This window comes from Notothenia rossii (assembly GCF_949606895.1).
Source record: "Notothenia rossii genome assembly, chromosome: 7".
Lineage (NCBI taxonomy): Eukaryota > Metazoa > Chordata > Actinopteri > Perciformes > Nototheniidae > Notothenia > Notothenia rossii.
This window is the reverse complement of record NC_136905.1, coordinates 46,186,775-46,204,162: the sequence shown is the minus strand read 5'-3', so window position 1 is coordinate 46,204,162 and position 17,388 is coordinate 46,186,775. Positions and strand designations below refer to the sequence as shown.

Sequence of the window (17,388 nt, the reverse complement as noted above, 5' to 3'; positions counted from 1 at the left end):
GGACATCATGCTGGTAGACCTTATCACAGGGTCACTGCAGGGTTAACAGTCAACTGGTCTGTGGCCAAATATCCTTCTGAACAAGCCAATCAGCATCTCTAACTGCCAATGCACTAATTCCTCCTCTGGATTTAAGCAGTGGGAGCATGACGAGGTCATTTTGGCTGCAATTGGCCAGTTCAGGAAGTGATTTGAAACGGGTGTAAACTAAAGCTTATCTTAATCTGTGTTTTGTTGACACTGACTGACAAAGCTAAGGTGACTGTCTTGAGGATAGCAGGTAGCCATTGTTTCACTTTTCCATGGATATAGACAATAACTCAAAGTCAGCCTTGCTCAACAAGGAGGCCAAAGAAGTAAATAAACCAATCGTAATTGAAAACTAGGAATATTTGTATAATAGATTGCTTGGGGCAGCTTAAAGGAAAACACCATTTGAAATATTTTCTCCCATGGGAACTGCAATGAATCTGTCTGTTGCTGTATGAGCCCAAGCTTGCATTTCACTGGAGGATTTTCAATATATATACATCTTAGCTTGGCAATTACACAATTACATTTGGTATACTCATCACATCCAACGTTTTGTATGTCCGCTATGGGCCATCTGCACAATTGGTTTGGTAGACCTTCACTTGCATGAATTGAATCTGTCATAAATTAATATTTATACAAATACAAGTTGAAGTAAAAACACCCAGGAAAGAGGCAGGACGTCATCCACAGAGACCCTCTGAAGAATCAAAATAAACTTTGGAAATGTTGTTGGTGGAAACATTGTCTGAACAGTCCAGAAGCTATCAATGTGAATGTTGTTGTCAGATATATCCTGCATATATAGATATAACCATAAAGTGCAGCTGTGTTTCATGAAGCACATTAAACTACACTCCAGATATTCCGTCTGACTTCTAGCCAACACCGTTAGCTCATCCATTCCTAGTATTTTAAATGCTAAATGTATATGCTATGCTATAGCACAATTTGCTTCTCCCTGGTGTAAACAAGGTAGCCATGGGGTTGCTTTGCAACAGCGGCATCAATGCACAAAAGCAGCAACTCAATTGAGAAAAACTTTAAAATAGCTCAGAGAGGGCACTTCTTTCTGAAAGCTAAAAGTTAAAAGTGGTACAAATCTAATATGAGCAACTGCAACAGGCTGCATACACGATTATTCAGAACAAGTGTGCTAGTGAACTTTACAAACTAATTAAAAAAACTTTTGGGCAAAAATCTTTAAAGAAAAAAATGAATTTTCTGTACTTAAGGTACCCTAAGTATAAGAGCTGTCAGTCGCATGATGTCCATAATTAATCGCGATGAATCACAAATTAATCGCACATTTTTTACCTGTTCTAAATCTACCTTAGAGGAATATTTTTCAAGTTTTGAATACTCTTATCAACATACGAGTGGACAAATATGCTTTATGCAAATGTTTGTTTATTATCACTGGAACAATGACAAATATTTTCAACACAACAACCTGGAATCTCTCTCTCTCTCTCTCTCTCTCTCTCTCTCTCTCTCTCTCTCTCTCTCTCTCTCTCTCTCTCTCTCTCTCTCTCTCTCTCTCTCTCTCTCTCTCTCTCTCTCTCTCTCTCTCTCTACCCTGTGTACTTGTCTGCACTGAGCCAGTTGCTCAAACAGAAAAGCCTGTTTACAGGTGTCGGCGAAATGCCGTTCCTCTGTCTTCATAACAGTCAATGCATGAGACTGAAGTTTGTGGGTTAAAATAATGCGCTGTGATGTGCTGTCGACACGTTGGATGCGATCCGACTTATCTAATGCAGCCCCTCGTCCTCCACAATGTTAAGCTGTAGCCCCCCATTTAGCTATGGCTGTTGTTGTCCAGGCGTCTCCCCGACAAACTTTCAAGCGTGGTCTGCCGCAAGCGAGCGGCAGGAGCGGGGCTGTCGGCATCAGCTGTGTGCTTGGCTTGCTGTTTAAAACACCTTTTTTTTGTATCCATATCTCCCGCTAGAATCTGCCACCATCCAACTAACAACAACAACAACGTCAAACCTTTGGGCTCTGAAACTACGGGGCGGGGCGAGGACAAATACACATGCGTTAATCGCACGTTAAAATAATTAGTGGCCTTACATTTTTGTTTAACTGCTCTAACGCGTTAACTTGACAGCCCTACTAAGTATATATCGATTTCTTTGGAGAGTTAAACAAAAAGGTATTTTAAAAGATTTAGCCTTTTCTTTTTCTGCCAATAGCTTCACAATGTCCGCTGGGAACAGATAGGGTTAAGCATTTCAGTGGCGATTGAGATGAGAGAACAATAAACGCCTGCTCTGTGCTTCTGTGTTTTCTTTCCAGACACTGTGTTCACCATAAGAGTTGCCATGTTTCTTTCTGATGATCCAGGGAATGGTTTGATCTTATATGTTGCTGCATATGCATTTTTTTGTGTGCATATTTCTTCCCCTGTCTTCCCCTTTCTACCTCTCAACATCTCTCACACACTTGCTTTCTTTCTGTTTCTCTTTCCAGGTGTTTGGGTTACAGGCAGGTTTGACATGCAAGGACAGTACGGGGGGTTTCCTGCCTCTCATCCCCATCATCCCTTCCTTCAGCACTGTGCTCTATGGGAAGCTGATCCAGATGCCTGCATACTGGTGAGCTACCTCAAATTGTTCTTAAGCCTTAACATTTAATATTGCCTATTTAAAATTATTGGATTGTCTCAAAGAGATCACACCCAATTCTTCCCAATACTAATTCAACTCATAATTTGTCACATTTTTTGCTCTTAATGCATTGCTTGTAATCCACCCAAATGATTCTGTGTCTCAAAATGTCTCTCTGAATTTCGTTCTGGCCACTCTTTGCCAAGTCCACTCTGCATGTTGCTGATTATTTAAACAGTATTGTTATTGAAATCCATATGTGCAGCAGAATTCAATAGGGTGCTGACACAACATATCGTTTTAGCCTTACAGAGAACATTTTTCTGGGTGTTTAGTATAAACATCCCGAAATCTTTGAGCCGCAAAAGTATCCAAAGATTACCTCAAAACATGATTTCTCTGTTTATTATAAAGATAAAAAAACTGAAGAAGACTGGTATGCTGAAAATTGTCACAGGCTGAGTCCTGGAGTACCTATTTTTATTAGATCCATGTGTTGTTTTAAGATTTAACATATAAAATTGGTTAACATGGTCATTGTTTTCATGTCATTTGTGATGACTAAAGTGTCAAGTCAACTACAATAAATGGTTAATAAAGTTAACAATCACTCATCAGTGTAATCCAGTGAAGATGCATACCAAAGTGGGGAGGCAGACGTTCATGGAAAGTTTCATCTGGTTTCAGAAAGGTTTGGGTGTGAACCTCCTCTGTGTATGCGTGCTTGGTATTTGTACGCATGCTTTGCTTTTCTGTATACAGTGTGTGTGTATGAAGAGTTATCCCCATGTATTGTACTTTATAGAGAGGATTGCAGCCTTTTGCGGGCAGTGCCTCAGAGGGTATTTAAAGTAATGGGTGAGCCTATTCTGCCGCGGTCGGTGGGGAAAACAGAAAAATGCAGTCATCGGGTAACAACTACAACAATTTGTCAGATGGCTTGAAACACAAGGAGAGGAAAATAAGACAACACAGTCTAAAGAGAGGAAAAAACATATTGCTATATCCCTGTCCTTTTACCAGACAGATGATGACTCATTAGAGATGTCCCCCACAGAGGCTAGGAGTTGAAATGAGCACAATAAGGGAATAATACCAGTCAAAAGTTTGGACACACCTTCAAATTTGAAGTTTTTTTATTTTGTTCTACTTTGTAGATTAATGCTGAAGACATCAAAACTATGAAAGAACACATATGGAATTATCTAGTAAACAAAAAAGTGTTAAACAATCCAGAATATGATTTATATTTTAGATTCTTCAAAGTAGCCCCATTTTGCCTTGATGACAGCTTTGCACACTGTTGGCTTCTCTCAGTCAGCTTCATGAGGTCGTCACCTGGAATGGTTTCAATTAGCACGTGTGCCTTGTCAAGAGTCAATTTGTGGAATGACTTGCCTTCTGAATGTGTTTGACACCATTAGTTGTGTTGTGCAGCGGTAGGGTTAGTGCACAAGAGATCTCTCTCCCCTGTCTCTGTGTGAGGGGGCGGGGCAGTTTACACACACATGGCTGCTACATGCATGCAACACACACACGGCAGAGATCGCGGAGAGAAAGCGCTCCGAGGTGTGGTTAAACTTTACCCGTCTCGATGTGAACAATGCTCGTTGCCAAAAGTGCAATAAGAGTTTAGCATGTAAGGGCGGTAACACAAGCAATTTGTCTAAACATTTAGCAAAATTGCACGACATTCAGACGGAGCAATGCCCAATTTTCGACTGTCTTTCTAGTAGCTCTGTAGCCCCATCCACGAGTATGTATACCTCAATCTTCCTCCAGATATCTGAGAGATCTGATCTCAGCACACTGGAACAACAGTTATACGTTAATAGCCACGAATGAAGGAATCATTTGGTCTTTGAAATTAAGATGTGATTCACACACGCACGCACGCACGCACGCACGCACGCCCACCCACCCACCCACCCACCCACCCACCCACACACACACACACACACACACACACACACACACACACACACACACACACACACACACACACACACACACACACACACACACACACACACACACACACACACACACACCACACTGTGTCCCCTCTTTCACACCTTGCAGTCAAAGTGCCTGTTAGAGCAGGACACCTGTGCTCGAGCACTAGCTTGGGAATCGATTTCCTCCCATTAGTTTAGATTTAAACATGTCAAAGAGCTGCAGAAGGTTTAGACTTTTTCTGACTTCTTCTCCAGGCAAACATGTTATTTTCTTTACAGAGGTTTGCTGGCCACTTAGGAAAGCACAAGGCCCTTATTCAATGGTGTGTGAGCCTGTCTGTAGACAGAACCTGATTCCTTGCGATTTCTGCTCCCAATAAGAGACTTCTAGCTGCTTGTTTGATCTCCAGCCCCCCTGTTTCTGCCCTGCCTGCCTCAAATAGTGGATTCAGATCAATGCCCTTCTGTAGTTTCTTTCAGCCTGGACCAGCACTTAGAAATGCCACAGTAATAAGTAGATTCGTTGGTTGTTGAGCTGACTCAATGTTTTGCTTAGTAGTCTTGACATGAGTGAAAAAGTAGAAGTTTTCCAAGTTAAAAGACTTATTTAATTCAGTTGACTTGTGCTCTCAGTATGTCAGAGAAATTGCATTTCAGTCTGTGGATGACAGACGTTCCGTCACAGACAGTTCCTCTCCTGAAGGTGAGAGCTGAGGCAAGAGTGACACTTTGGGTCGATGGTGAATGCAAAGATGGACTCCACCAGGTGGTAGCATTTAATCTGACTGTTTGGATGTTTGTTTTGGGACTTCTCCTCAGCACTGATGTAACTCCAACAACAAACCTTTCCAATATGTTTTGTTCTCTGAACAGACACTATGCTTTTCTGCTTTTGATGTTTTAAGGACATCTGAAAGAAAGCTGGGAGCAAGAGACCTTAAAGGAGAGGTGTCATGGCCATTTCCACTGATCATAATTCCATTGTTGAGGTATACTAAAATAGAAAAATACTGTGCAATTTTCCAAACTCACATTGGTTTCGCATACAGCATCCCCGTGAGCCCAGTGTGCTCTGATTGGTCGGTACGTTGTGAATCGCGCTGAGCTCCGTGGAGGTGTGATTTCCTTGTTTAGCGATACACAGCCAAACACAGCCAAACTCAATCTGAACACACACAAAGTCACAGCCGAAATAAAAACAATAAGTGTGGCTTGATATTGAGTAAGAAAAAGGTTTATCGGTTGATAAACGCTGTGAGAATGGGTCTGCAGAGAGAATTTTGCGCGATCCCAACTGTCTGTTATCAGCCTGCAGCCAGGGAGCAGAAATCAGCAGAGCTGCCTGCACTGAGTGTGTGTGTGGATTGGTCAATTTGGACCAATCAGCGGGGGCTTAACCTAACGGCTCCATTTAGTTCCGGGTACGTGCTTTCGTAAGCACGTACCCGGAAGAATCTAATGGATGATGACGTTTCACCAACGAGGCGTTTTGGGGAGATATTTTCTCTGTTAGAGTTTTACTCGCTACAGGGTGTACTTTAAGGGTTTTGACTCTGCACACCGTTTACATGCAGAAAACCCTTCATAACACACAAGGGGACGGGTAATAACCGGAAAAGCATGACATGTCGCCTTTAAGGGGCAGAAAGAGTGTGTGAGTGAGTGGTCAGAGGAAAAGCTTTCTGTTGTCTCTTCGTCAGTCTTCAGTAGTTCTGTTATGCAGATTATTGAATAGGCTTTTTTCCATTACGAATGTAAAATGTAGCTACATGTCTATAAGTAACAGGAAAGTAGAAGTTGACAGTGCACACTTTTAGCCTCCCTCTTCCGCCCTCTCTCGCTCTAATGCTCTACCAAACATGCAGCCAGCTCATGTTTAAGCTAACAGAGTAAAGGACTGCCAGGTGATCCTAGCAGATTGGAAGAGGCACTGGGTGTCTGTGATGGCCCGGTACGTCTCCTGATGAGTTGGCCCACTGCATACTGTAGCTCGTATTTCCTTCAGTCTCACCGCAAAGGCTCTGGCTTCTCAAAGTGGGCAGCAAGGGGCTTTCACTGGGGAAAGTACACTGCCTTCAAATCTTCTTCCTGCCAGCCCAAGCTTTTACTGGGCATTTGGTATTGTGTGTGAGACCTTCAATCCATGCAAGTATGGAATGTCTTTGTTTCATCAATTTCTAAAGCAGAAGCAATTTTTAAATCGTAAATGCTTTACAGCAATTACACATTTTGACCTTGCGGTCCCCCATATTGCATTTTTTTATTATGCAATATGTATCACCAATACTTTCTGTATTTTCACATTACAGTTGACAATAATCATTCTACCAATCCCTTAAAATGACATTCGGAGCACCTCAGCTCAGTTGTAGTGTTTTAACCTACTGATCATATTCTTCTTGGATAAACTTAAAAGATTGGAAACTACATAACCAACTGAATTAAATGTGTCATTTGGTTATTCTAACTTTAGCATTTTTTTTCACAATTGTTAATATATAACTAGAAGGGAGTGTTATCTGTTGAACAGTAAGCTTAGGTCCACTCGATCTCTTTCACTAGATTTTGGCTTGGGTTGTGGAGGTCGATCCAAACAGAAGGCACTTAGGCCACGTCTACCCGGAGACAAAACGGGTTATATCCGCTATGGATGGTTCGTCCATACTGCTGCTCACCCTCGAGTCACCCGCATCATTGCTGATGTGTTTCACCACCAACAATCGCGGATCACAGGGTTGCTTTCGTGCTCCAGACGCAACTGACCATGCTACAGATGTTAGTGCAAAATCTACAGCTCCTCTACCACAACCATCAGCAACAAGTGGACATGGAGAACTACATGTTGCTAAATCCACCAAGGACAATAAACAGAAGGGCAACCAGGCAACCATGGCAACCATGCTCGGGGGTCTTCTTCGCTGCTTTTGGTGTATTTTGTGACAGAAGTATAGCGTCACTTACAGGCCCGGCATATGTACTACAGCGTCTCCAGCGGTTCGAGCGATCTCGTGTGGATGGACATGTTTCTTGAGCCGATTCCGTGTGGACGGAAGACTTTTTTGATATCGACTAAGGTTCGTTTTCGTTTTTGTCTCTGTGTAAACGTGGCCTAAGACATTGGGATAAGGTTTCTTTAGTAATAGCATCACTAACTCAGATAACTTGAAGAACTTCATGCTTAATGTGATCTTACCAATTATGGAAAATCATACAACAGTGTTGTACTTGTATAATTAGACATTTTTGAAGAGTGAGCATTTACGGCAATGTGATGCATGTAGTCAAAAGGCTTTTGCATCCATGTTCTAATTATTACTTAAAAACATTTTCAGCCCCTCCAGGTTAATTCACAACTTGTAGGAGCACAAGAGGTAAAATGGGGGCCAACAAAAGCATTGGATTTCATCCTCTTGGATGCATAGACACCAAATGTTATCTGTCCAAAGTTGTTGAGATATTTTACTAAAATATAAAAAAGTTAACCAGCTGGTTGTGCTAGAGTAAAGGTTGAAGGGTCATAGAAGTAAGGATGATATATCCAATGGAGATCATGATTACCGGTATCTGTATACAATTCCATGGCAATCTCTTTGACACTTACTGAGACTTTTCAGTCTGAATTTTGTTTCAGAGACTTACTGTTCAAAGGTTTCAGGCCAAATGGTGCACCAGCCTTGTCCAAATTGCGCCACACAAATACACCTGTGTGTAAGAGCGTAGTCGATCAGAAGAACAGTTTTAAAAAGGGGACAAAAGGAAATACTCACATTTAGACAGACTTATATTCCTACTTTAAAGTAAGATAAACCCGTCTGTAATTTGTATGAATGAATTACACTGATGTCTGAAATGACAAAATCAAATTTCAAGGCAGTAGGTTTAGTACTCAAACATTACTACTGATTACTACCTCTCTTATACACTTCCATTTAGTAACTGGGCATTCATTTGGTTAGCAAAAACCGAAAAACCCTCTGAAATGAACTTTCACTCCCAGTGAATTAAAGTGAAGCTGAGAGGCATCAGGCTGTACTTATCCCTAATGAAAGGCAATGTATGTGGCTTCCAACTTCACAGGGACTCTACAGAGAGGGTCTTACTTGGTCTGGCTGTTAAACCTGTTATTCCAGATAAAATCGGTGCCTGAGAAAAAAGAAAAAATCTTGGGAAGGGAGGGAGGGAGGTGGCAGAAGGGAGGGAATGTTAGAAGTGCCACCTGCAGCGCTCTCCTTAAAAATCTAACCTCACACTCTAACTCAAACACATGAACACTCGCACCATATAATATTTCTGAAGCCTGGCCACCTGACGGCGGCAGCATATGGAGGCATGCCAAGGCCCACCAGCCGACCAACAAACCAGCAGCAGTGTGGCTCGTCGTGTTGCAGGTCATAATTCAGCCCAATACCATCTTTTATGTGGCATTTTTAGCAGCCCCTGTTCCGCACACTATGGGATAATTTCTTAAAGCATGTGCCATTACAGGTGCATTTTTTACAGCCACAAAAAGCTGACTTGCCTTGAAAATGTTTTAGAATAGAAAGGGATGTTGGTTCTCCCTTTATAATTAATTATTGATCTAACTCTATTAAAATGTCCATGGCTGGTTTAGTTTTTAGCACCACCTGTAGGACTTTTTTTTATGTGAAGTTGAGAGGTCTACTACTATGTCTGGACCAGTAGTCTAGACTCTAGATTTGCTCTTGTTGTGATTGATGAAGGCTGCTTGAGGCATCTGAGGTATGAGGCTTCTGGTGTAATTGTAATGCCTCGCTAGTCCTGTTCATAGTTAGTCCTAGCAAGCTGCTCCTGTTCTATGTCTTAGAGCACTGCCAAGAACAAGAGGACAAATGCTTTCTGTGTCATTAGTGAGCCATACAAATCCAAGTCAAATTTACAAATGAACAGAATGGTAAGAACATTGTCTATGGCTTTCTCATTTGGCTACTAGACATTTTGGCATATTTAATTGACAATTTGAATAGGAATAATCATTTTGGCTGATGAACACTAACTTGGGAGTTCCATCAATAGAAAAAAGTCAAATCTCAGTTTACTGAGTTTTGACCCAGATCTGGTGATGCCACCAACAAAGTTTCTTTGTCAACCATTGTGTTTCTCAACGAAAATGTGATCTTGTAATGAAGTAAGAACTTGTTTTACTCATCAAGATCTCAACTAAGAGGTCTGTCAGGCAGAGTTAGTCCGCTGTGTGCTGAAGGATAGAATTAATTGAATGACCTTGTATCAACGTGTGGTTGCTGTGGTCATGCTCAGCTTTGAGTTGTGGTTCGGAGGTTATAAGAGCAGCCTGCATTACATTGAGTTGAACTAGGCAACACATAAACTAGGCCTTCCCTGTTCTTAAAGAAAACATGGGAATGTTTTCAGACAGAAAAAACCTTTTAACATGATCAAGCTGAAGGGACAGAGGCACACACTGCAACAAGTAAGCTTTATGTATTAACAGGTGTGTATTAAAGCCTGGAATGGCATATGATGTAATATTGTTCCACTTTTCACTGAAGCTCCAGAGTCAAAGAATTGTGAGCTGCAATAACATCATATTTCAGTAAAAAAAACACATTTCGTGTGGCAGAGTCTATAAAGTATTTTGTCTAACTTTGTGGTAAGAGTTTTTCTTCCTCTACATCTGGTGTCAGACAGTTTTATTTGGTTTCATGGCTGTCAGAGATCAATGGACATATTGAGGAGGCTGGTATAAAGGAAATGGCATCAGCAATTGCTAGGCTGGTGCTCTCAGCAATTGACGTCTCAGCTCTGATGGAAGCTTTCATGATTTAATTCAGCATTACTGAATACGATATATATTATACTTGCCTTTACAATTACCTGAGTCATTTGGTAGCTTAAATCTACACAGGTTTTAACTAGGCCTTAAATATTATATGTGTATATTATAGGCTGTAATGTTCTCAGGAGGCAATAGTCTTGCAATCCAATCTATATATTTCTGTATGGATGAATAACCTGGAGCCAAGATGGTAAATCAAGGAGCAGCTGTAGATGGTTTCAGTCGCCTGAAAGACTCTATTAATGCCTGAGTTAGTCATCTGAGGAACTGAAGCTTGAGGGAGGGAAAACAGTGGGAAATAGGGAAGGTTAGGTGGATTATCAGCTCTGAGTGGATTATCATCTACTGTGGTGTGCATTCCACTTTCCTCTCCTCATCACCAGACCTCAGCACTGCTCCAGCGCTTCCCACATACAAGCCAATCCAATTTTCAGTGATAGAGGAATTTAGGTACAAGAAACATTGTTGTTAACATTATCAAACAAATTATTGAAACCTTATTTAACCACACCAAGGAAGGAGACTCACCGGAGTATCTATTCTTATCTTCATAAACCGTCTGCGTAAAAGTCAAAGGCCTTGAGAGGCTTGAGGGGATAAGTCATTTGGATCAAAAATAAACAACAGCCAGTATCTCTTTTGTTGCTGCATTTGTTGTTATGACAACAGGATGTACAAAAGTCTGCAGGAAAATCAGAATGAATGTGACATGTGAGATTTCCTATCTCTGTGTGTCCTTATAAGGAACCGCGTGTCCTCCACAGCTGGACATGTTGGACAGAGTCAGGAAGCTATATGCGCTCACACACTCACGCACGCACACACGCACTCACGCACTCACGCGCACACACACACACACACACACACACACACACACACACACACACACACACACACACACACACACACACACACACACACACACACACACACACACACACACACACACACACACACACACACACACACACACACACACACACACACACACACACACACACACACACACACACACACAGAGGCCTCTTGATGTGTTTTCCTTTAACGCTTGATGAACCACGTCATTGCCGTTTTCTCGCCTTGCGCTCTGCAGCTGTCAGCACAACTTGATTAAAACATTTCTTTTAGTAATCCCTGTGTAATGAAGCCCTCTCCTGAGAAAGGATCTCAATGTGTGTGTGTGTGTGTGTGTGTGTGTGTGTGTGTGTGTGTGTGTGTGTGTGTGTGTGTGTGTGTGTGTGTGTGTGTGTGTGTGTGTGTGTGTGTGTGTGTGTGTGTGTGTGTGTGTGTGTGTGTGTGTGTGTGTGTGTGTGTTGTGTGTGTTCAGTGGTGAGCACATGTGTGTGTTTGGGTCAGGGCTGCTCCAGATGGAAGGAATGGATGGCTGTCGGTGTGTGTGTGAGAGAGAGGGAAGGAGTGTTTCTTTCTGTGAAGAGTTTGGGCTGTTAAGACCGATGATAGAGAAATGCACACATGGAACACCTTTGACCCCGGGGAACCACAGAACTCTGAGCTGTGGCCACAAATGCAGTCCCTGCTGCCTCCCTAATCTAATCCAGTATGGACACTTTAAAATGTTTGGTGAAGTTAGAGAATCAATGTCATTACAGATTGTGGTTGTGAGATAAAGTAACAATTGTAATCACTTAATTTCACAAGCAGAATCACTGTAAACAATGTTTTCAGGTAAATATCAATTTATTTAAATATAAACCCTAATAAAAATATATTGTGGCTTTAAAGGATGGCTGCTAGTTGAAGTGATCCTTCTTCAAATCATTCTGAAACTCACAGTTTGTCATCTCACTGGGTGCTTGATGTATTGATTAATTTTAATATTTTTATCAAGCCATATATTTCTTGAACAAAAAAAGTCCTCATTAGCAATGACTTATTAATCACAGTTACCTGCTCAAAATGCATTTACTAATTTCTGCAACATGTGGTTTATCAGAGGGCCCGCTCAGGTCACAATCACACAGACCATGTGTCAACCAAACCGATGACGCAGTGACACATACAGTAAAATAAAACAATTGTAAGAGTTAGGATAATAATTGTAAGAGTTAGGATAGTAATAAAAATAATTAGGATTATTAGTACGCTTGCTTGGCTTTACCTTGGTAATATTTTTGAACTTTTCACATGCCAGCTCATTTGGCAAAATGTTCCAATCCCCCAAGTTGCTCACTTAGGAGTTGTTGATCAGTGTGAAGTGCTTGCGTGATTTATACTGTTCATTTGGAAAGTTTGCAAGACACTGTAGTGAGTATTTTGTAGTGAGATAAAAGAGGGGACTTGAGAGCAGCCTTTAACTCACTTATTTTCAAGAGGGGTCAATGACCTTTGCTTGGAGAGATGGGGAATACTGCAATACTTCAACTTAATCTGCACCACAACGAAAAAAATAAAAGTATAAACTGTCAAGTCTGTCCTTGCCTCCATTTTCAGCCTGGTTCCCTCCAAAGAAGCTCTTGAAATAGGAAAACAATAGCAGTAGAGGGTTTTGTTTAACTGTTTGAGTTGGGGAATGTTTGTATTGATAATTAAGGCAGGGTGTGACAGTGAATGATTTGTAGAAACTTTAGATAACTTATCAGTGGTCCCAAGACGGTGGCTCTGTTGTATCTATCAGACAAATATGTCAACCTATAATGGATTACATTGGGGTCGCTGATAAGTCTCAATCAAGAGAAAGTAGCACATTGTGAGGCCAGTCAAAATTGATTGACTATCTTGTTAACTCTTTGTTAACTTAACTGCCTTGGATTTAGTCTACATTATCCTTTTAAATACTTCCCATAACTTAACCCTTTTATCTTTAAAAGTATCTCTTCTATGGAAAAAATCCATCGGATTCATAGAAGGTGTGATTGTGTCAAAGGGATCAGACACCTTGCTCCACATTTCTTGCTGACCTATCAGCCCCAACAGCTGTCTGTGCCACTATATTTTGGAAAGAGGGAAGAAACTGATTTTTGCTACTGTACAGGATACGAGTAATAACACAAATGAACGTTTATTTTGGCCTGCAACGGTCCAAAGCAAGAACCTACCAGTTCTGCTATTCCAGAGTTTTTGCTGGAGCTTTTCCAAATGGCTTTTTTAATGAGACTGCTGGAGAAAACATATGACCTACAAGTCTGCATGCTCTATCCTTCTTTTGCCTATTCTTGCCGCTGCACCCTTTCTCTTGTTTGTGTTTCTGCAGGGTTTGATTGTATTTTTCTTGTTCTCTTCCCTCCTCTGTTACTATTATAAACGCCAAAGACATACAAACTTATAAAATTGGCAGCTAGTTTTCTAATTGCTCCAGTTACAGGTTGTTAGAGCGGCAGACCCCATGTCAGCTGTGGCCTCATTACTGCTGCTGAATGTGCTCTGGCTGACCAACATGCTGTCATTGGTTTGAACGTAACCGTGAACAGGTGTGTGTACACGTGTGCTTGTGTGACAGCTTATGTGTTGGCTTCTATGTATATGTGTTTTTGGCAAACACTCACTAATTTGTGTCTGTACATATATGTGCATTTTTGTGGTTGTGTGTCTTAGTGTGCCTATGTGCTAGTGTGTGACCTTGCATCTGTAAAGCAGCAATCACAGCCTGTTAGTCAGAGCCCCAGCTGGATTTGTCTAAATATAGTTGTGACCACAGTCAGAGCAGACCAGGAAGCTTATTACCCTGAGAACCAATTGTCCAAATATATCTCAGCTAAAATGATGAGAAAAAGGTTTGGTACAGGCGTAGGTTACCCACAGGCTAGCCAGATAGGTTAGGCTTTGGCAGTAAAACCTTTATGCTAGCAATGGCATGACGTTTCATGAGATGGCTCTCAGCCTTGTTTGGAGCTGAAATACTTTTGGTGGGTCACCTGGCATCAACTCCCTTTTAGATTTCACTCATTCATTTTAATGACTAAAAATAATTAGTTTTCCTTGCTTTATTTCCACATTAGAGCATGTACACAGAGGAAACATGCCCTGTTGTGTGATTCTGACAGAGACACTGGACAGAAAGACTTGTGCCAGCCAGTCAGCCAAAGGGGCCTGTGCTAGCCCGTCCAGTTGTTCATCACTCAGTCACAACACCAACAGGGGACACACCGGGAAACTAGGCCTAATGGCGTTGAATCACACCAGAGGAAATCATTTTCATTGGCTAATATTGAAACACCTAATTTTTCAAGGCTTTTGACTTATTTTAATTTCATTTAATTGTATTCCTGGTGGCCTGTGTTTAAATAAAAAAGTTATGGACTTAAAGGAATACTGTGAGGTCAGAGGCTGTTCTGAGAAATGTAAGTTCAAGCCAAGGACCTGGTTTGTTAAATTATGAGTCAGGATCCTAAATGCGTTGTAGGGACCACTTGTTGTGGGTCTCCACATTATAGGAGAAGAAGTATGCTTTAATGAATTTGGCTCGCCATGCTACAGACTGTTTCCAATAAGGATACTGTACTGACTGTAACCAGTGGATAACATTTGAGTTTGCCATGTTCCATTCACAAGTGATATGGTTGGGATTAAGTCACTTGCTATTGCTGTTGATGCTGCAGGTGTGAGCACTTTTTTTTCTACTTCTTGGAGGCTTTTGATTCTTTCAAAGGCTGTGGTAACAGTAAAAGAGCTGCTCGCCAAAAAGCTGTTTACCATGTTGCAGCAAGTATCACAGTCTGTGCCAGCTACTTAATGAAATCTGATGAGTGTCTGGCTGTCCTCACATCCAGCATTCCCAAAGCACCCTAATGAGAGTTTCTGCTTCTCATTTAGCTGATAGATTCAAGTTGCTGTTTGCAAAGAATCAGGCATAATATAATAAAAACAGGTGCATAATTAAAGTTTTAGACGACCACATGCACATGACAGCTACCCTGAAAAGCTATTAACACTGGAAAAAGCCAACCAACTTTCATCCCTTGCCAGCCCTCCCATTGAAATGGCTTTGCAGGCACATTTGCTCTGCATGTGGGGACATTGTTGTTACTGGGTCCCATTCACTTTCTTTTGTTCAAAAGTGTTATCTGCTACGTGTACACACACACAGGCATGCACATGTTTGATCACACAAAAACACAAAATAAAATTGATTTGATTAATGTCCTTCTGTATAGCTTCAAACAGTGTTGGTTTCCTACGGTAGAGAAGCATGACATTGCATGGTTCACCATGGTGCCAAATGCACCATATGTTCCAGGGAGTTCAAAATGTATATGTGCGCTGTCGGGGTAAACTCATTGACCCTGTCAGGTTTGGAGTTTCTCTCTCTTTGTTTTCCCTGTGCCTCTGACATCTCTCTTTAACAAACTCTCTCTCGTTTTCTGTCTCATAATAGTCCCCCTCTGAGACAGCAGGCAGTTAAGAACTCTGGGCTTGCCTGTGTGCAGCTAACAGCTCATGTCACCCTGCTGAACCACCCAGGAGCAGAATAAAGGGAACGATAAAGAGACACAGAGAAGGAGAGAGGGAGGGAAGCAGAGGAGTTAAACGATTGCAGAGCTGCTGAGCGGAGGGAGAGTCCCCCTGACATATCCCACACTCTGAACTAGGAGCAGACCAAAATGGATGTGTGATTAAATGAACTGTGATGCTTGTTCCTGGCCATCCCTGGAATTAGTCACAGTGATATTTTCACCGAAAAAGAGGCTGCTCATTTAAGTAGCACCTCTCTGCCTCCATTACAATATGTAGTCAAGCATATGTGCACACACGCCCCGAAAAGTTGATGTGAGGGCAGGGCGCACCTCATCAAACACCCAACTGAAGAACTTCTCAGAACAGTTGAGAGAAAAAGAGCAGTGGAACCTCAAACAGCTTGTTTTGCAGTGTTGAGTTCAGGCTCCCTGGGAGTTTTTCCAGTGAACAGACGTTCCTGGGGACACAAAGCGAGGGAGGGACAAGGGGAGAGGGAGAGTAACTGAGGATGACAAGTGCTCCGTCAGTCCCAGCACTGTGTATAATGCCATACTTTGGTTGGTGGCCTCAATATCATGGATGGGATCTTGTGTGTGTGTGTGTGTGTGTGTGTGTGTGTGTGTGTGTGTGTGTGTGTGTGTGTGTGTGTGTGTGTGTGTGTGTGTGTGTGTGTGTGTGTGTGTGTGTGTGTGTGTGTGTGTGTGTGTGTGTGTGTGTGTGTGTGTGTGTGTGTGTGTGTGTGTGTGTGTGTGTGTGTGTGTGTGTGTGTGTGTGTGTGTGTGTGTGTGTGTGTGAGAGATAAATGAGAGCATTGTCTGCTGAGGTTCTGATGGACAGGGTCCTGGAGGACACCATCCTTCTGTGCTGTTACCTCATCCCCAAACGCTCCACTCATCAGCCTGTCATACACACACATTCACACAACCTCTCTCCCTCCACGCTCTTGGAGACAGATACAATTGTAAATGCATAGAGATTATTCTAAGGGTCAGGTTTCTGGGCTGTTCATCTCTTCACATAAATCATCATCACAGTTTTGATGGAGGGGAGAGATGGTCGGCGTCAAAGAGGAGAACTGCACCTGTCTGCCAAGTAACTAAGGAACACTTGGCTTGCACTAGTCATGAAATGGGTTCCATTTCTTTAAATGTATGTTGGCACTTAAATGCGACTCTCCAATCTTTTATTTATTATTGTCACTTTATCATTCTCTCTCTTTTTCCATATACTATTTATTATCTAACTCTGTCTTTCTTCATCTAATGTCCCTCTATTCCAGGTGCAAGAGATCTTCGGTCCCTACCACAGAGTGTATTTTTGAGCTTCCTCACTTTACTGTCCAGGCAACAAGGGCCCAGACGCTTTTGCTCCAAGCGATCTGTCAGAGCTGGACCCACAGCATGGTCAATGGATCCCCGGTGACCCTCAGCGAAAGCCTGCTCCGTGAGGTGTACAGAGGCCCAGGTAAACAACATTCTCTACTCTAGACAATAAGAGATATGAACATTGTCTGTTGTTTCACATCATATTATGAAGTTATTAATCTGAGTCTTTTGTGCTG

At 41.9% G+C, this 17,388-nt stretch overlaps 1 protein-coding gene across 1 annotated transcript in view; it reads left to right on the top strand.

The window, feature by feature from the left end:
* Window positions 1-17,388, top strand: part of vps13b (vacuolar protein sorting 13 homolog B) — a 460,668-nt gene that overhangs the window by 111,039 nt on the left and 332,241 nt on the right. Inside the window, 2 exon segments of the mRNA XM_079694034.1 lie at window positions 2,506-2,630; window positions 17,107-17,291. Coding sequence (XP_079550160.1) covers window positions 2,506-2,630; window positions 17,107-17,291 — 310 coding nt within the window.